This window comes from Lagopus muta, chromosome 14, assembly GCF_023343835.1.
Source record: "Lagopus muta isolate bLagMut1 chromosome 14, bLagMut1 primary, whole genome shotgun sequence".
In the NCBI taxonomy this organism is placed as follows: domain Eukaryota; kingdom Metazoa; phylum Chordata; class Aves; order Galliformes; family Phasianidae; genus Lagopus; species Lagopus muta.
This window is the reverse complement of record NC_064446.1, coordinates 10,384,710-10,406,105: the sequence shown is the minus strand read 5'-3', so window position 1 is coordinate 10,406,105 and position 21,396 is coordinate 10,384,710. Positions and strand designations below refer to the sequence as shown.

General features: G+C 43.8%; 1 protein-coding gene across 7 annotated transcripts in view; it reads right to left on the bottom strand.

The window, feature by feature from the left end:
- Positions 1 to 21,396, bottom strand: part of EBF1 (EBF transcription factor 1) — a 268,717-nt gene that overhangs the window by 226,291 nt on the left and 21,030 nt on the right. For all 7 annotated transcript variants that reach the window (XM_048960858.1, XM_048960861.1, XM_048960862.1 and 4 more), the window contains one exon: positions 19,701 to 19,769. In XM_048960858.1, the coding sequence (XP_048816815.1) occupies positions 19,701 to 19,769 (69 nt within the window). The remainder of the gene's footprint in view (positions 1 to 19,700; positions 19,770 to 21,396) is intronic.

Sequence of the window (21,396 nt, the reverse complement as noted above, 5' to 3'; positions counted from 1 at the left end):
TATGGGAGCCCGGGGCTTGCATCCCCTGACACCTATCCCACCTCCATCCATCCATCCGAGATGATTTCTGCAGCATCTGGCCGCCAGCATCACTCATCAGTGCTCACAGCTAATAAAAGGACAAGCAGCAGGATTTGTTCTTTGGTAATGCCACAGACCATGGCCACAGCGCAAAGCTGCAAAGCTCCACCAGTTTCACTTTTATATATAGTAAAAATAAAATTGAAAAAACTTCATTAGATGCTATGAAGTTTTTAAGAAAATCCCAAAATTATTTTATTTTGAGGGAGAAAAAAAAAATCTCTTTAAAAGAATATAAATTTTCAACTCCATGCCAAGACTGCTTCCCTACTGGTTTGCACCGAGGCAGCCTATGTTAGGATCTACAAACCCACTCAATCACACACGCAAAAATATTAAATTGAACCTAAACTGACTGAAATTATGCAGGCACCTTTAAAAAATAATAAAAAAAAAACAGTTTGTATTTCAAAGCAGAATGGATTCAGCCATCCATTAAATATGTCAAGGTCTGCATTTTATTTAGACATTGCCATTAATAATGAAATGATGTATGATTTCCATTCTTGCTGCTCTTCCTTCCCTACGCAATCAATTATGCTTTTAAAAAAATATTTACTTGATATAAAGCTATTGTAATTAAGCATTGCTTGTATATTAATGTGAGTTCGAACAAATCAAGAGATGATCTCCAAGATGCATGAAAGAATAAGGTACCCCAAAGAGGTGTTTATTCCTGTCTGGCAGGAGAAAGAAACCCTTATAACTTTAACCAGCCAACATTCAGTGCAGCACTACAGCAACAGCTGTCCTGACGTAGAGAGGTAAATCCTGCTTGTGAGGGATCCTTGGGGCTACTCACATTGAGAAAGCAAACAGAATTTGACCCAAGAAAAATCCCGCCTGATATTACATAGATATGCAGGTTGACCAGGAGAGAAAAGTTCTTTCCAAAGACTCAGATGTTTCTAGATTGCTCCTGGGTAAAAAGGATCCCCAAAGCCAATTTAATAGTAGTGAGATCACTGCTATTGTAGAGATTGCGAGCTGTAGCTTGGGGCTGCCCTTTATCCCCAGGGTGATGGTGAGAAACACCTCTCAAATTCCCCCATTACATTACTAATTGCCTGCTTCCTGGTACACTGATGCACAAGAGTCTTCTCATTGGCAAGAAAAACACCACGAGCAGTCCAGACCCAACTGTGCCCCAAACTCCATCTGAGCAGCAAAGCCACAGCATTTCCAGCTCCACTCTGATCCCCACTCTGAAGACCCCAGAAAACTGCACAAATCACTGCAGACTTAGGAAGACCTCTGTGCTCCAGCACCCTTCATAATAAACCATAAGCCTAATCCTGGCTTGCCAAGGTGTTGGCATAGGTAGGAAGGAAAATGGAGAGAAAGTGGCTGGGGCCAGAAAGCAGCAGCCGAGGAGATAGCAATTAGAATGCTGCAGCAGCCAGAGATACGGCATCGCTGGAGATTTACTGTGCGTGCACACCTCCCTCTCTGCTCCCAATGTACTCGCTCTTTCTTGCTGTCCATATACATCCAGTAAATCTTCGGTGACTCCTTATCTCTCAGTCTGCTTCTAGATCCTAATTGTTATCTATCTTTGTCCGCCTGCTGCTGCCAGGCCTCCCAGCATCCCCAGCTCTCCTCCATCTGCGCTGGGCTGGACAGTGCCCAGTGAGTTACAGGTGTGTTGGGAGCAGCACAGCTCCCTCACAGACATCCATCCTGTGAGCCACATCCTCCTCCGGAGGAAAAAGCCTTCCTCAGGCCAACACAAAAGGTAGAATTTTGGCCAAAATTTCTCCTCCTCAACTCAAAGTTATGCCCAAGTCATGCAGGAAAACATCCTACTCTCAGCAGCACAGAGCTACCTGGCCAGGTGGAAATGAGGCTTACGGGGTGCAGTGCAGGAGGATGAGGCACCACAGAGGACGTGACGCTTTGCTGCTGCCCCTCCCAACCTTCCCAGCCCAGCTGTCCCCATCCCCAGCACTGCCCTGCCCAGCACAGGGTGCCTTCCGCAGGGCTCAGCATGTCCCTCACTGAATTTCATTTTTATTTACTACTATTCTTCCCTCCTATTTATTTATTCATTCCTATTTTTATTTCACTTTGAACATGCCCAGCTGTGTCATCTTGGTTTTGCTGAAAATGTAAACAAAAAAGCTGCATTCAAATGTAGCCTTTCATTGCCTGAATACGCTTCCCATCCAGCACAGCTCCACTGCTCCCACCCTGAAATTAAGACTTAAAAAACAAAAAATAAAACAGGCAACATCGTCACTGTACATTGCATCGATTCCCCCCCGATGTTTTCTTTATTCACGCTATTTATTCTTTTTGAAAAACAAACATATCACGAGTTTTAATAGCTCACTTTGCTCTCCGCAAAGCAGGAGGAAAGAAATAAATGTAAATAAAGCTAATTTTATATTCCATATGGTAACAGACCTGAATGCCTCTGCTTTTTCCTAGCAAAATACGATGCCTGGTTTTACAGTCTATGACACATAATTGGTCACCGATTTTTTTTAAGCACTGAGTTCAGTGTTTGTCTTGTGAAATGTAACTTCAGTGATCTCTAACCCTGAGACTTTTGGGTTTGGATTAACAGTAATTATATGGATGTCGAGAAAGGGAAAAAGTGTTATGCATTCTTTATACATAGCATTTTTCCATGCTTCTCAGCTCTTAACGGAACAGGAGTGTTTTCTCTTCCGCAGAGATGATGATCCAAGAGGAAGATACAGAACATACTGTGCAGAAGAAAACACCCCTGAAGAACGCCATAAACCACAGTGCTAAAGCAGCATTTTTAATTCTGTTTTTGGCTTTTAGCATGGGAACAATTAGAGAAGAGGGAGGAGAAAAGAAAAAAAAAAGCAATAAAGAACAGAGAGAGAAGGAAGAGAGAAGGGGAAAAGGGAAAGGGAAAAGGGAAGGGAAAAAGGGAATGGGAAAAGGGAGAAAGAAAGGAAAGCGTTAAGAGATCAAGAGAAGAAAAACAGAAGAAGAAAAAGAAGAGGAAAAAGCGTGAAAAGGTAAAGAGAAAGAGGGAAGAAGAAATAAAGAAGAGAGAGAAGAGGAAGAAAGAAAGAGAAATAAACAGAAGATATCAGAAGAGGTGACGAATCCCATGCACAGGAGCCCCGGCAGCAGCGAGCGCATTGCGGCTGCAGCACGGCCGGCTCTCACCACACGCACCACTTCTGTTTCTGCTTTCCCTGGCGACAATCTGGAGCCAGCGCTTTTCCGTTCAGGAGGAGCTCTGCTCCGTGTCGCTGACAACAACACGCCGCGCTGCCCCTCGGCCCGCGGTAAGCACAGCACCGCCACCGGGATTTATGGTGAGGAGACACCGCTCTGAGCCCTGATTCATGGCTACCTACAATGCCACTACTGAGAAGAGAGAAGGGGAAAAACTGGCAGTATGTTCCCGGCGCTGCTCCCCTTCTCCTTAAAATCCTCACCCGGCTCCCTCTGCTTTGCACACCGATGCCTTTCGCACACAGCGGGAATTTAGGATAGAACGCGTTCCCGAATTAGTTCTGCCATAAATCCTTTAGGCTCTTAAATAAATAAATAACTCCCATTGCTCTTTTTTGCCCTCTGTGCTTTTTCTCTTCCTAACGTGCAGCTCTCCATCGGCCCCAAGCCGGCTTCCCTCGCAGAGGTAACAGGAGAGCCGTTGATTTTTGTTCTATTTTCTTTTTTTTTTCAGCAGCAACACGCTGCTTTCAGACTTTGCACAAGGCTTTGGGTTTGTTTGCTTCCTTGCTTTCAAATGACACGATGATTTTAATCAAAACGGACTGGTTTTTGGAGAAGGCTGGGGCTGGGAGGCAGATTGCTCGCGCAGTTTATAGCGGTTCAGAAGGAGGTTTTGTAAACACACGCAGTGCGGAGGTAAGAAAGCAAACACGGTGGGCAAAACATTGGCCTCCACTGACGGCGATGGCACAGCTCAATGAAACCACTATTTTCACATCCACACATAACTTTTCCTCCAGGAAACACAAAACAGATGCAGGTAACAGAGAAAATGGCCCCAAATCATTACTATTATTATTGCCTAAACAACTTGATGCTGTCAGGCACTGGGGAGAGCAACCCAAGAGACACCTGCATACAGGGAGCAAACACCCCCACAAGCTTTCTGGCTAATGGAGAGCTGCTGCACAGGGCAGCACCTCTGCCCCCAAACCTCCAGCACAGAGGCAACACCCATGGTGCCAACACATGGTGTCAGGCAGGATATCAAGACCTCAGAGGAACAGCCAACACAAGGATAAGCATTATACTTGTAAAGCCTGGGGGGAGAAAGAAAAAAAAAAAGGAAGAAAAATAGGAGAGAACTAGATGAGGGGTGAGAGGATTGGTAGAATAAAACAGAAAAGTCCACCCAGAGTTGGTGTTATCCCAGTGAGGGCAACAGAACACATCCCAGCTCCTCAGGCCATCTCCTTACAGCTGCTCAGCCACAGCCCACAGCACAGATGGGAGCAGTGAGAACTAAGCATGGCTGTGCTGCATGTGGGTCCCTGCCCAGTGCAGGCACAGTGGTGATGCCCTGATGCTCTGGTCTTGCAGCTGAAAGCAAGAAGTGGCTGCAGTAAGGAAAGCTGTCATGCCATGTGGAGGGACACTTGAGTTGCAGAGACAAAAAGGAAGAAATTCACTTTCTTATTAAAAAGTATACACGGAAGTTCCTCTACCTGGCCTAAGCCTGTCCCATTTATTTTCCATGCCACCTAAGTGCTCTACAATACTCTGACAACCTGATGCTGTTGTAGAAAAACACAAATCATGAACACCAAAAGTCCTGATTACATGTACAACTCACCAAGGCAGCCCACAAGCCTATGTTGGGTCCAGTGTGAGGAGGAAAGAACAGCCAAATATGTATGGTGGATCCTGCCAGTGCTTCCATAGCAGGCATAGGGAGGTCCAGCCTTTGCATCACAGCAAGGCAGCCATCCCACTGCTCTCTCAGCTTTTTCTGCTGGCTCTAGAGGACCGAGCAAGCCAAGCCCTGAGCCTTCCATCACACACAGATGCTCAGGGCTGAGGTTTGGGTGCCTACCCCTGCTTCTGCTGGCAGGGGTGCCTCAGAGCCAGGGAGATTCCCCCCAGACCAGGACAGTCACTGCAGCTTTCAGCATCACAGCCACACCACATCTACCTTTGTCCCCTCTTTACTAAAGCATGGAGCATCAGATTTAAAAAAAAAAAAAAAAAATCAAAGGGAAAACATTAATAAATAATAATCAAGATCATCTGCAGTTTTAATGATAAGCTATTTAATGAATTATAAAGTACCTATAACTCAAAGTATGAGACTGTACATTGTCAAAACTGGCATTAAAGTGTATGGAGATAATTAAGCAATAATGACCTCCACAGAGGGCTTTTCCTGGGAATTAATGACCAGTCGGGAGGAGCTGATGACTGAAGGCACAAGCAAGGGCCATTAACCCCAGCTGGTCATTAATACTCAGGAAATGCCTGGTGCTAAGGTCGTTATTGTGAGTATACGATAAAACAAAGGGGGAGCGATTACCAATGCCTGAATTTTGGGGCTGCTCAGAGAGGCAATGGTTCAGGGCACTCAGCTTCATGCCCAGTGTACCAGACCTCAAACCTGCAGCGTGCAGGGCTGTACCCCCTACCATCCCCTTCTGTGGCCACTGGCAGCAGCACTGAGAGGCTCTGCCAGCACACAGCCCACAAGGCACAACTGCAACCAGAAGCAAGGCAAAACATCCCAGGAGCAAGGCAGAAACAGAGGTTTTGTTTCACCTCCTAGTTTGGATTTGCAGCCTTCACTCTACAGCAGCACTGGAGCTCGAGTTTCAGGCTCACTGTAGACCAACATCAGCCGTGCTTTGGAGACGTCACGACCAACCCCAGCCTCTGAATCCATTCCAGGCCACCCCCTGCTTGCAGCAGGAGCTCCCTATGCTTAACCCAAAGGACAAGCACAGACAAGCTTCTTTGCAGCCCAAACCTGCAGGCACCTCTCTCCAAAATCACAATGACCTCAGGAGGGACTCAGAGGAGCAGAGCTGTCGCCTTTCGGTGGGCAGAACAACAGTTAATGCTGAGATGCCTCTGTGCTGTGCCACAGCTGCTGTTCCCCAGGGTTGCTTTAAACAAACCTGCAGGCAGTAATGGGAACACAGGTTCTCCCCAAAGGGAGATGGGTTCTCCCCCATAGGCCCTCAGGCCATATATTTACCCCAGTGCACTGCAGATGCATAAATGCGCTCCCGCGGTGGCACTCATATAACATTTTGCCTTGTGGGATCACAGCATATGTAAATCTCCACCTCCACAAGCAAATCTATGGTGGCTTTAAACATTTCCAAATGATTCTCTGCAGCGAGCAGAGCTGATGGTGCTGTCTGTGAGAGCACAGTCGTGATGCTTGTTGACAAAATAAAGGATCTCTACAAGTTTCTCACAATCTGGAAGGCAACCCAGAGCAGCTCCTCCAGCACAGCATCTCTCCCAAGCTGCTCAGAGCCTCTCGGAAGGCAAACAAAGCGCCTCACTGCAGTACAGAGTTTTCAACAATTCTATTTTAAAAAACAGCAACTGGTTAGCAGAATAAAATCACTACATGGGAAAATTAGCGCTTGTTAGTACACATAATTCACAGAATCACGAGGAGAATAAAGGCAGCAATGCAGAAACAGTTATCAGAAGAGAGAAAATTATTCAAGTATGCATTTGAGTAATTCTGCATTTTAATTTAACCCTTTGAAACATTAATCAAACCGTGGCTAATTATAGGAATTAAGGAATTAAACGATGGAATCTTCTAAAAGATATTATTTAAAAGGCAGTTTATACAATTACTTGTATAGATGTTTGCTTTAAAGAGGGAAACATTTCTACTGTAATGAAAAGGGTCTTAGAAAATTAAATTAACAAGGGGGGACCAGGCTGATATGAAACTAAATTAGCATCAAATGCAAATTACAGGGTACTTAATGGTAGAAACAGGTGCAGAGCAGGTCCCTAAATGAGATAAATGAATAAAACATCCCTCTGCACAAATGTGGAAGCTGACACAAAGTCAATGATATGAATAATTCAGCAGCCTCAACACTGCTGTTGAGGTCAGCTTTCCTTGACCTTTGAAACAGGAAGTAAAATTCGGCCCAAATTTGAATGACTGGAAATGCAGCAGTTATTTGTCGAAAGAAAAAGATGGAAAAGCCAGATTAAAAAAAAATAATAATAATAGCAGGCCACAGTGAGTTTGCGTGTACATCCTACAAGACAGTAAATCGAAACACCAAATAAATGCATCGGCAGAAGAAAAAGTGCAAACTGAAAACCTACAGAGCGTCAGCGGCATTCGGCGGCTGCAGAATGTTTGTTCCAGCCCCAAACTCCCAAACAACGCAGTGCTGCTGTGCCACGAGCTGAGCCTTCAGAACCCACTGCTTTCAGCATGCACAGAAATAATCTGGTTGTGCTAGAAGGGATATCACCAGAGTTAAAGTCATTGTATCTCCGGCATGACAGGAATCAAATTGTATACAACGATCTGCCCAAAGCTGAGCAATCTCTCATTTTCTTTCCTACAAACTTGATCTTTTTCTTAATAATAAAGGAGCTGGAAGATTTCTTTTCTGGACTTCTAACTGGAGCTGCTGATGGAGTCACTCAATCCTTTCAGACATTAAAAAGTCACACGACTGCACATGCAAAGCCTCACAACAGCAGTTTGCAGCAGAGCACGGGCTGCGTGTGCCATCATGAGGGAACCACTGAATGCAGAAACTTTATAGAAATATCTGTTTTTTATATGGATTGTTAATATGTAAATAAACCATAAACAGAAAATTTTCTATTCCAAATAACAAACGCTTCTCCCTCCTGAAAAATAGAAATCTCAGGCAGCTGCCTTAAATCCAATGAAGCATCTCCCATTTTACATCCTCATAAGTAAATGAAGATTTCTGTACCTTTCCCCCTGACAAAACGCTCAGCTGAAATCAGAGGTCATGTAATTTCTGACAAGACACATGGTCCTAATTTCAAATTGAGTTTGGCACTAAAACAGATTAATAAAGTATGACAAGTAGCTTCTTTCTCCAAGCTGGAAGAGGAGAGGAACATCACCCCTGCAGTTCATCATCTACAGCAACAAAATGTTAGATAAGAGAAGTTCCCTCTGCTGTCTCTTGCTGCATTAATCCCTTCAGGAGTTTACCTGCTCACCTGTCACCTGCAGAACACGTCTGATATCTCTTACTGGGGGGTGAATTTTATTTCTGTGCTTTAGGCAGGTGGAGCCCAGGAACGCCCAGGGCTGCTCAGGCACCTCTGCCTGCCCCGAGCTTTGCAAGGAATTAATGCCAGCTCCAGCAGCAGCCCCCCTGTAGAAACATATTAACACCATAAACACAATCAGCCCTGATATTGCATAAGAACATGTGGCAAAGCCAACAGCAGCTATCTGGGGGCTGGGTTCTGTGTGCAGCATTGGGCGGGTGAGCAGAGCGGCTCCTCCAAACGCCAGCGATGAGAACCCAGCTGGTTCTCATTTGGAAACAACCAGTTTCTCTATCCCCAAGTGCTAAAGAAAATAATCCCAGCAATCCATGACTACATGCTTTCACAGGGACAGCGGTGAGAATTTGATTGTGGAGATAATTAAAGTCATTCCTGAAACTTCCAAGGAAAAGCATGGGGAGGGGGCAATGGGGACACTGAAGCTCATGCTCAAATTGAGCCAAGCACCCAGTTTGGCTTGAAGGATGGGGCAGGGGGCATTGCTTTGGGGGAATTTATTTTCCTGGAAATTCCCTCTCCTGCACTCTAATGGTTACGATATTTGCAAAGAAAATGTAATAGACTGCAGCAAGTAGGGAGATTACAGCGAGGTTTGGAGCCTGGATGTTCCTAATTTGGCAAGAGCATCCAGAGGGAAATGCTTGAGCATTCTGGTAAACTTGAATAAAATTATGTAGAGCCACTTCGATTAGAAGGGTTTAAAGGGAAATGATACCATAAAAGCAATAAAACCAACTGCTATCTGCTTCAAACACTGAAAACATCTTTTTAAAATTAATGTTTCCTGCAGCCCTGCCATGAGTTAGGTCTGAAGTAATTTTAATATTAACAACACTCAGGAGCAGATCAATCCAGAGCCAGCCGTGCTGCTGGGTCAGTCTTCTACATCTTTCCAAAAACATTGGAGCAATTTGCACCCGCATGGCCTGTATAAATCAGAAGGATGTCACTGGCATCAGGAAAGTTGCTCAGATCGGAGGATTTGGCTGTGCTAAAAAAAATAATCACCACGATGATGATAAAAAAATAATGATAATAAACCTTGCTTCCAGCACAGCTAAATTGTACAACCCCTGTGTCACACGTCTGCTCTGACCCCCGTCGCCCTGAAATGGGTGTGAAATTCAGAGATGGCGAGCCAGAGTTTAAAGCACTTGTAATCTCTCCGTCTGCGCTATCTGCCTTGAGCAGGAAGGAGGGATCCGCTCAATAAGAGCTATTCAGGGCCTCTCAATTAACCTGATTAGTTCAGCACGCTGCTCTCATGAATGACACCTTATCTTGGAAACGAAGGGAAAAACTTCCTTCCTCCTAAAGCCACCCGTGGCTGAAAGCAGAAAGCAGTGGCACCCCGGGGTTGGATCCCCACCACTGCTGTGCCCAGGGAGCTGCGAGGCCACACAACCAGGGACAAGAGGGGCAGTTCCCACTCTGTGGGAGCCAACCAGACATGATGGGATTTGGGGAAGGGGCTGCAGCCCTTAACCCCTGCAGTGCTGCCAGCAGGTAAAAGGTAGCAGAGGCAGGGAGACGAACCCCCGGGACTGCCGCCTCGCTCAAGTGTGTTGTAGTCTGGAACTTGTTCTGTACGTGACAGATTAATGAGCGATAACTGTGTTTCCATGGCAAAAAAGCATTCCCAAAATTCTCTTTTGTTTCCCCAAGAACAGTCTCCCTTTTTTCTTTTTTTGTATTTTTTTTTTCCTTTAAATCATGCCACTTTACGACACTGCAAATATTAACGAAGAGCGTGCTATTCTTTCAAGTGCGGGTGGCTGCGAGTGTCAACAAGGCTGACTGTTATGCAGCAACTGCAAGAATTAATCAGGGAAAATAGGTGTCTCAATTACAATTATCATACTGAAAACTCAAATTTATGAATGCCCAGCCAACTTCGAAGGCATTTATTAGAAAAACTCCGATGACTCGGAAAGTATTAATGCACTAATGACGCATTAGGGCATGATGTATTAATGTTCTTGTAATTTCTGACAAATTAAGTTACCATTGTCACAGCGGGGCAACCCTTTGGAAAACAAAAGAGAAGTTCCTCTCTCCTGTCATGCAGGATACAACAGACAACAATTTGTGTACACATAATGGGGTTTAACAAAGAGATTTCCTCTTACACCACGGTACGTTCTATTATTCTGCTTTCCAGAATGTCAGAGCTATTACTGAGCTCACTGTGCTTTGCCTGCTCAGCCCCTTAGGCACCGACCACCTCTCGCGACACCGCTGTGCAGCCCCAGCCTCAGAAACAAATTCCAGGGCAGGCTTGTGTCTGCAGCCACATCTCTGCTCATGCAGGACCATGCAAGCAATGCAGAGGCACAAGGAGCAGGCTGGAGGAGATGCTAACATCAGGTCTTAATAGCTCTGAGTGTGGCTAATTTTCTTCTTTTAGAGCAAAGAACTTTATAATGAATACAGAATACATTTTTCCTCTTCTTATGTCATCCTTCTACAAAATCTGAGCTAGGTAAAGTGGTTTTTAACATCCACTTATCAAAGTGACTTAACATCTGGGAAGGCAGCCAATGGTTATGTAGCGATGCAGATGCCAAAAAATCCAACTGAAAGATCGTATTCAGAGAGATTACAGAGAAGACCTGACTCAACTGGGTGGAAGTGGATGGTTATCCTGGTCAGGGAAGCCTGAGAAGCTGAAAAACCTTGAAGAGAATTACGGAAAATGATTACATTTCGAACGCAGTTTCCTTTTAACCAACTGTGTTCTGTATCAAGATCTTCTAAAGGCAGATTCTGCAGGTGATAGATGAACAGTTTGTCAAAGTCCAAAAAAAAAAAAGAGGAACAGAAAGTGATATTCTGTTCCTGGCAGTTGTTGAGACAGCACTGACAAGAGGGAAATCCATTTTTACTCCTAGACACTCACAGCGGGATACTAGTTCTTCCTAACATTTTCTTTATGTCATATTAAGACTTTCCAGGATCACAGTCATGTCACTTTCTGCTTGTCTTTTTTTTTTTTTTTAATATTAAAAAAAAAAGTTAATCTTCAAAAAATGATATAAACATCAAATGATGCAATTAGCTGAAACAGCTTGCTATTCCAATGAAAAAGTCAAGGTGAGAGAAGAGCCAAGAACACCTGATTGTACAGCAGGCTTTGGGACCCTATGGCACTGCAGCATTGCAGCATCACCTTTTTTTTTTTAAACCCCATTTTTCATCTCTTTCTGGCCCAGTATGGCACTGGAAGAGTTAAAGAAAACAATAAAAGAACAACTGAGTGTACAGGGTAGGATTTACTGGCATTTACTTTTAATCTATGGTCCTTTGCTCTGTGGCTTATCAGCCCTATGTCAGCCCTTTTTCCTCCTTTATATTTCACGAGGGGACCCACATGCTGGTACTGAGAGACAGAGCCCAAGTGTCTGTAAGCTTTTTGTCAGGTAAAAAGAGGAGAAAAAGGAAAGGAACAAGAGGAAAAGCAAAGCTAAGAGGCATCTATTAGATGTCACTAGGCTTTTGTATTCATGTCAATGATTCAGGATTAGAGTATTTGAAATAATCTTATTGAGAGAACTCAAAAGCCCCACAGAGGGAAAGCCTCCTCCGGAGCATATGGCAGAGCAGCGGACAATATCTTATTAAGGATGTGTTAGCTAACACCATTACTTTTTATATTACATTACAGAACTATTGTGCCTCAGCCGGTTAGCAAGATGCAGTAGTTGAGGAATGCCACTTTGGACATCACTGCGTCGGCACAAAGCTGGACTGAACCCAGCCGCCTCCTGCTGGGGGCTGCCCCCACACCACGCAGTGAAACCAGGTCCCAAAATGCCAGCACACAGTCACCCTCCCCACCACTCCCCTGAGCCTTTCCACAGCCACACAGAGCGCCGGGCAGCTCCTGCAGGAGCTCCAAGCAACAAGCCCAGCCCGCTGCCAAGCTCGGCTGCTTGTCAGATTAAGGGAATTTGATTTTGTTAGAGAGAATGCTGTGAGTCTGGAAAAAAAAAAAAAATCTTTCTTCTTCTGTTGGACAAAAGCTTGTAATTGGAGAAATAGGTCTTTTTAAAGCTATCTTCATCTGCCTACACCTTTAGAGGCAGCAAGAAACCAAAGACAAAACAACACTGTTCATAGCACTTCAATGGCTGCACTGAAAGGCTCTATATCTGGGTCACCTTACTGCTGTCCGGTATGTAATTTCAGTGACTTGTAATAAAGCCTTTTAATAACTAATTTCGTACAAATCACACATTAACAGCACCAGAAAACTTGTTTTCACATTTCTTATTTCCAAACACTATTTTTAAAAAGTGGGCACAAATTATTCGTTCTGCTTAAGAAAACATCCAAAACACGGTCCTTAGCAAAAAAAAAGTAAACACTCGTTTGATACAGTAATATATTCTGATGACAAACTACCTATGCAAAGTTGCTAATGGGACACACTGGGAACTTTGTATGGTTTTTCTGTACTTTTCCAGAACTGTAACAGAAAAAACAACACGATGCTACAGGGAAAGATAGAATTCATAGCAGTATTTACCATTACTGCTACAGGGACTGGCTGCTCTCTGAGGACAGCATTAATCCATTTCTAGAAAGTTATCTGAGTCACGATTCACACAGCAACCTGTGATTACTTCTTCCTCTCTTTTTGCTTTATTAGTTAGCTGACGTATTAAATTATTTACTTCCAGCAGCAGAAGTGAATTTGAATTTGGTGTAGTTATTTTGGTAGATGTGACCAATTACTTGTAAGAATACATTTCAGTGGCAGAGATGCAAAAACGTCTGACTGCTCACAGGAACAAAGCTACTGATGCACCTAAACTTTGGGGGAACAGAGCCTGGGTTTGGTTCTCACCCGCTAAACACCACAGTAGATGTCAGATACATGTTTCACATTCAGAACAATTTAAGATAACCTGCATTAAAGCTGGGGATGATCTTTGCAAATACCCTCTCCTATTGCTTTTACTGTTAGTCATGTGTGTCTCCATTGCAACAGCAAATGCAGAAGTAAATCAGGTGTTGAGATGGGACAGCAAATTTATCCACACCTGAAACATGTGTACATGCACGTAAGAAAAATCCCATACTTCCTCCCCAAAAAGATCCCCGCTCTTGATAAACAGAAAACCTGACCCGGAGCCGAATGGCATGGGATGGAGCAGCAAGTCCAAAACATCCCCCAGGCATTTAGATCACTTCTCTGGACTGTGGGGTGAGAGCTAAAGGTGAGAGTCACATCCAAAAGCAACGGAATGGTCTGATCATCAGCTTCCCTGATCCTCAAAAATTCAGTGCAAGCCTAAATATTTTAGCTGTCCACAGGAAAAGCTCAAATTGAATATTTAAGCTGCATCATAAGAGCCACTTCAGACATGGACTCATCTGCCTGCCTGGAAACAGCACCATGCAACAGAAGCTTCTGCAATGATATTTAACAGTAATAATCAGGCAGAAGATCACTGTGAAATAAAGCCCACAATGCTGATTGCAGATTCAAAAGGCATCACAGAGAGAAGCAAGCAACTATTAGAATAGTGTGAAATGTTTGCAGTGAAACTCAAAACCACATAAAACTTGCCTGCTTTGGGGTTTTATAACAAACTGAAAACTCAGAACAGGTTTTCTGAGAAATTCACAAACCTCCCGAAGTGGAGCTGAGAACAAATTAAGGTTTTGCATAATAGATTTCAAATTATATAAAAATTCTAATACTTGGAGTGGGGAAGAGAAATCAAGCAAACAATAAGAGGGAGCTGTTTTGACCCTGACCAAGTTCACTTAACCCCAGGAGCAAAATAAATGAATTTTGGAGCAGCAATTATGTGCCAACCCACACAGACTGAAACCAAGAGATTTTTGCAAGCACCCTTGTAAAGTTATCCCTAGCTCTGCTGTTTCCCTCACCAGGAAGAAGACGGACACCACATGCATTAGGAGCCCTTGTAGAGGGGTGAGCATTTCGTTCTGATTCCCTGCGTGAGAAGCATCTACAGATCATTCTCCCATTTATCTCACGGAGGCTCAAAGTGCCTTTGGCTGCCTAAGTCATGTGGTTAATGTTTAGGGTAATGCTTTTCAGATGCATCAATCACAACCAAATCCTAGAGGATGTTTGTTGGCGGCCCTCCCCTCTCAGCAATGCGTGGCTTCACAAGCTCCAGGCGCCGAGGGAAATACTGGAGGCCAATTTCTGTCCATCCTATCACCCTACATAGGGACCTGAGGGGTTCACTAGCACAGATAGAGGACACAAAGGTGGGATGTGACCCCCAGATTCCTGCAGCCTCATTCCTGGGGAGGAGCAGGACAGCAGCGCCTGCCCCACAGAGAGTCAGGTCAACTGGGCACGGAAAGCTGCTGCACAACACGCTGACCACCACACATCCTCTCAACAAATGTCTTTGTGTGGAGGATGCAGTCAGGGAAATGCAGCCCAGTGTGTCACTTCTCCTCTCGCCTCCTGTTTAGGATGAAAAGATGATCAGGCCTGTAAAATGCGATCCACTGCATGACGACTTGTAAAGCAGTAAAACGGAGACACTGAAAGTCATTCGCGCCTCTTTTCATGCCGTTGCACAGTAAAGTCCTGCCCACAAACATAAAATGTTTCAGGTTGGGATCTGAAAGATCTCAAAACCATCTGCAGGAAAGCTGGCTCCCTCAGCAGCCACAGCACATGGAAGTGCTGGGGAGTGCAAGCAGCGCAGCTGAGCATCCTTATGGCAGGTGTTGAATTGCACAGGTCTTTCAAATGCGTGCAGCAGGCCATGCATTAAAACGCACCTGATAAACTTCCAAAAGTATCACAGCCTCCAGCCCAGAAGTTCCCACCTGTGCTTCACTGACAAGAGTTCTGATAGCGCTGCAAATGCATCGGCCACTCCTCTGAAGTCAGAGGGAGACTTGTTCCTCAGACACAGCACCCAGACTGTCACATGAAGAGCACTGGTGCTTTGCTAGAGCAGGGCCAGTGCCCCTCATCATGCCATTCTGGGGCACACAGCCCCCCGGGGAGCACAAAGCTGTGTGGAGGCTCATGGCACCCTACAGCTCCTCACATGGAGCGAAGGGCAGCGCTGAGCTCTGCTGTGGCAGCAACAGGGCTGGATGGAATGGCATAGAGCTGTGTCAGGGGAGGGGCAGGTGGGAGTAAGGGAAAGGCTCTGCACCAGAGGGCAGTGGGCATGGAACAGGCTGCACAGGGCAGTGGGGACAGCTCTGAGCTGCTGGAGATGAGTGAGCATTTAGGCAATGCTCTCAAGACACAGGGTTTGGGTTTGGGGAGGTTCTGTGTGGAGCCAGGGTCTTTTGGGTCCCTTCCAACTCGGGATATCCTGTGATCCCACGTGCTGACATGAGGGCATGTGTCCAAAGGAAAGACAGTTGTGAGGTTCCTGAAGTAGGTCTCATCCATACCAACAAATATCAGCAAAACTCATTTCAGGTCACCAGCTAAAGTCTATTCATGTACATCAGGAAAAAGCAGAATGTGGGATGAGCAACAGTTGCCACATGGGCAGTTTGCAGCACCTTGTCCCTCCATCCCCTTGTCCCTACACAGGGTACAGGCTTTAGGATTGTGGGCAGAGCATGATCCTCGATGCTGAGACTTTTCTGCCACTATATTTGGGGCTGCAGTGCTTATTTCTATTTTATCAGTCAATAGGACTCCTGTCTACTGGATCCAGCCATAAAAGGTAAGGAATCCCCCACAGGCACGGGTAGCACCACTAAATACTGGTCCCCATAGTGGTAAATTGGGTTTAAGAGTTCGGAGCAGAACAGAGAGAGAAGAGCCTCTTTCCTGAACCAAGGAAGAATATAAAGCCCCACTTTCTCCCCTATGTGACTTTTGTCATTATCATCTTTTCTGATTCTTACAAAGCAAACCTAATTAGGAAGCTCTCTCATTAGTCTTCTAGAAAAATTAGCACAGCTTATGCTAATTACTTCTGTAAAATTTAATAAACTCGTTGAAATGGGAATAGTCTAATGAGGTTTTATTTATTGAACTAAGATAACTGTAAGGAAAAAGGTTAGGACACTGGGATATCCAGAGTGGTAATAAAACTACAATTTATTCAATTTCTTCACAGAAATTTTATTGCAAACCTTTTAAATTCAAATACAAGTTACTATTTGAATGCTAAATCAATCTAGAATTTAATTTAATAACAGGAAGTGCTCTGTGTTTTCTTCAAGTATGATTACAATACAGCCCTGCTACTGTACTTGTAGAAGGAATTGTGCATTTGTACTGTGACAATAATATCCCTTTTAAAATGAGTTCCTGTTCATCAGAGCTTCATCTGAACACATGTAACCGGATTAGTGATAAAATATACAGGCTATGCTAAGATGATTCAGAAATACACAGGTTTCCAAGAAACTTCCTTGAAATGACTGCTCTATAAGCAGAAGAGATTTTGTTCTCCAGAGAAAACTGAGATCCCTCTACAAGTACGAATTTCTTTCGGTCCCTTTCACTGCTATATCCGCTGATACTATAATAGGGCAAACTATAAAGCAGTTCTACAAAGGATAAAGTCATATCCTGTTTCAAACACAACAACGGATTATTATTTTTTAAATCCTGCATTTTGATTAAATAAAAATGTGCGATTTACTTTTCATATACATCTAGGATTTGAAAAAGAGCACAACACATGTAACTTTGAAGTTGACAAAGAGCCTCTTTGCCAAGTTAGCTAAACCACCACAAAGACCGAGCCCTCTCTATCCCGAGTTTCTCCGGCCTCATCAAAGAGAATTAATCAATCCAAAACAGTATTCCAGCATGGAAGAAGAGGATAGCATTTCCATTTAAGTACATATGTCAAAAATCCCATAGATGGATTCTACGTTAAATTCTATGTTAGGTCAGAGTCTGAGGATTGGTAGGATTTGATGCGAGAGTTAGATTAAATCCATAGGCAAGGCTTTATCAGACCGTAAGGCATGTGGGAGTGCTTTAGCCCAAATGGCAAATGAGTTCTGTAAGCTCACAGGCAAATAGAAATAGCTAAATATGGCTTAGCGTATCAATTGACATAATAGTTTAAAATTGTGTGCATGCAGAAGTGACAATGGAGTACAACTAAACACATGTGCTGACTCGTGCAGGCGCTTTAGCGCTTAACGGACTCGTTTTAAGGTAAAAAGGCCCCACATAGCTCGTTTCATCCTTTCCAAACCAAAAGGGGGAAAAAATGAATAGGATAAATGTCACAAGAAGCATCGCTAAAGCCACTGACTGTATAAAGCACGTACTTATTTGGCCTAAATTGTTTGAACTAGCCCCGGCCAAGAAAAGGTTTTAAGTACCCTACTGGGACAGATGCAAAGCGGCGACAATAGAAGCCACACTAATGCAATCCAGGTAACACAATCCTGTTTCAAAAACACAGGGAGGGCTAATTACAGTACTGCTGAGTCAAATTTCTTATACCACTGCAACCCACAGGAACAGGTCAAAATCAAATGTTATTCAAACCACAGTCATATCAACCTTCTGTATCAAAGTCACAATTTAAAACCAAGTGAAGAACTTAAAAGCTTAACCCATTCACAAGCCAAATGTGTTGTAGTGCAGGGGGGAGGAAGGCAAGGTTTGGATGATGAGCTGTGAATTGTATTCAACTTGTGTTTTAAATATAGTCTTCAGAATTGGTATCTTTTGCATAAATGTATGTAAATAGTGATAAATTGATCACCGTTACAAAGTTAAATCTGTGTTTTCATGTAACAGTTTCCCTCATTTTCTAAGAAGCACGTAGCAGACAGCATCTCTGGCTTTCATAATTTAAAGTGATTTGCAACTAGCAGTTTTGCATACTAGATAGTTAAACAAAATATTTCCGTAAACCTGCCATTAGCATCTTAACATCTCACTTTCCAGTACAATGAAAAATTCATGTGAATTTTGTAGCTTTCATGTCACTCGAAATGCCGCCCTAACACCATGTTTATAGTGTTCAACTCGGCAGCATGCTTATAAAACACATCTCTATACAGATTTCACTGGGTTTTTTTCCCCCCCTTTCCCAGCCCTACTTAATGCTCACAGAAGATGGAAATACGCCTAGTTAAAATAGGTAGATATATCTTCTGAGGCTTAAACATTCTCAGGATTACTGATTACAGCTAATCAAAACACCCGCCATAAGCTTCCAATATATGCACTTTCTTAAGAAATTCAAGCAAGAACTATAAATCTGACAGCCTGCAGAAGCACAGTGCCTGGCCAGGCTCTGCTATCCCCATCCCTCCCGCATGGCGCTCCGCACACAAAACGCCGTCACCTTTTCTTTTATAACAAACACCCAGACTGGCACAGAAGGTACTTTGAAGCTAATACAGCAAACATGAGCTCAGACAATAATGCTAGGAGAAGCACACCGCTCTACACTCGCTCCCATATGCACAGACAGCTTCCCTTCAGGGTCCCTGCACGCCCAGATTAGTGCAGTGGTATTGCTTTCCCCAGCTGATGACAGACAGATTCAGTACTTCATGGCCATTTAACTCTCATAGAGTAATGCTGCATAATAACCTGGTTATTACACGTGGTTTTGTACAATGAATTTTGACGATTAAAATGTAAAAATGACTGTTTGGTACCATTTTGCATAATTTGCAAGCACAGAAACTATCCATGGCTCAGAGCAACTAAAATAGATGCATTGCACAACAGTGATTTAGTTGGTGATGTCAGATTAGCAATATGGATCTGTTTAAAAGCACAATAATTAAGACAGGCAAAAATGAATTAATCAACTGACAATACAGTCAAAATAGTATTCCAACCAAAGAAAATAACAGGGGAAAAAACCCTTAGTTTGCAGATCTATTTTTTTTAACTGTTTTTATGCATAAATAAAATCCTTAAAATGTAGATGGATTGCATCCAACAGAACTACTGTAGCTAAAAGTGATAATGATTCAAACATTTTTCAAATAAAAGTTAAATATTTATAAGCACCCAACCACATTTCATAAATCACAAACTATTATTATTTTATTCCTGAAGCTTCCCTGGCACAGCATGCGAATTGAGCCACAGAAAGTCAGAAAGAAAAATCTCCTCTTTATGCACATGAATCAGTCTGCAAGCACGGGAGCCCTCCAACGAGCAGGTCGCTCCGTTAGCCTCCATATGGCCCTGCCACGGCGATCGCAGTTGCAAAGCACAACTAATTTGGTATCAAAAACAAAATTTCATCCGCATCTACTCTTAATTCTTCCCTATTAGCAAGACAGGGCAGGTGTTTCGTTATAATGAGGAAGGGAAAGAAAAGAAAAAAAAAAAAGGAAAAAAAAACAGAAAGAAAATCGAAGGAAACAATAGCAGTCCTTACCTGTCAATTATCACTGGATCTGATGGAGTCTCATTTCTGTTGCCACAGCTTTTCTTGTCACAACAGCGGCTGCAGAGCAAAAGTGAAAGGATTTAGTGCGACCATTACACTGTAAAATCATCATTACGAACACGGCGGGTTCAAATTGCCGGCTAGAGTTACCGCGCCGTCCCTGCCTGCAAATCAGTCAAATACAGTGGGTCACATATGGGTTAATTACTGTGTTTAACTTCTTGCACAGCTGGTTAGCAATGGAAAATACAAAAAGAGAGGGGTTTTGCCCCCTTTGCAAATAATAATTCAAGGATCATACGACACAGAGAGACCTGCCTATTTGTGGTCTCTTTTCCAAAGGATTTAGTAGTTGTCCCATTTATGTGTGCACACAGAACCAGTTTTTTCTTCCCTGAACACAGCTTTTAACATTTGCTTGGTGCTTCCATTACGTGGCCGCACAGTACTCCTGCTTTTACAGAGCTGAAGCCTCCCCCCGACATCCAGAAGTGTAATGATTCTCCTTCTAAGAAATATAATTGTTAAGAGCAGAGCTAAAATGCAAACACCACTGGCTTTTTATAGGGGAGCATGCCTGTTTCCCATTTTTCTGAGCACACGGATGACTGCTTGTGCTGGTGGAGCACCATAGGTCAGGTACAAAGCTGGAGCATGTAGCACCAGCTCCATCTGCCAAAGCCCTGCTCCATCACTGGCAGCAGGCTCAGGTTTTAAGCTAAGGGAGCTTGTTGTTTGCACAGAGATGTTGAGTTGTTGTTTGGGATGAGCCCTTGTCTGAAAGGGGTACGGCAATTGGAGCTTGGCTCATGCAGGAACCCACTGGGTGAAGCCCAGGAAACTCCCATGGGGCCACAGAGGGCAGGGAACCACAGCATGGGGACCCCACAGGGATGGCACCAATTAACAGGGCATGGGGTCACTCTCCTGGCTCTCCCAGGCCAGATCCAGGCACACCTTGCCATTATCAAACATCCTGCTGAACCTCAGCCACAGCTTTGCAGAGCACCATGCTCACTCCAAGCAGTATCCAGGGACCTGACTGCTCACCCTCCCGTGCCAATGGACTATTTTCCTTTCCCTGGAAGGTGGAAGAACACGGGAGCAGTAAGAAGCCCTCAGAAGTGCCATGCTATATAAATAGCCCTGTTGGGAGCATGACAAAGGTTCTCTTGTGCTGCTGAACAATAGAGTGAATAATATACAGTTACCCACCAAGATTAGCAATAAAGCAACTAACCACACTAAAGATAACAAAAAAAAAAAAAAAGGGGGGGGGGGGGGAGGGGGGGACCTTTTACAAAAACAGCCTGTTTAAACATGGTCTCAAAAAAAATAATAAATTTTTGTTTTCAAAGAGAGGAAAATACATAATTCTTTTCACCGCAGAAGGCTTCAAGGCAACTATTCAGGACTGAAACTTCTCTCAGTTCACACATGTGCGGTATCTTCATTTCGGTGGAAGTTACATTGTTTAGGACTGCCAAAAAAAACTGCTTAATTTTACAGCACAATACCACAATTGATCCACGAAAATAAATGCAAGAGCCTTGGCACCCAGAAAGCATTAAAATTTAGGAAGGAATAAAATATGCTGTAGGTAAATAGTCATGTGGACGTTCGGGGGGCTTTTTTGCCTATAAAAGGACTTGTCATTGGAGTGCAGCGAGAATGTGTGGGGTGA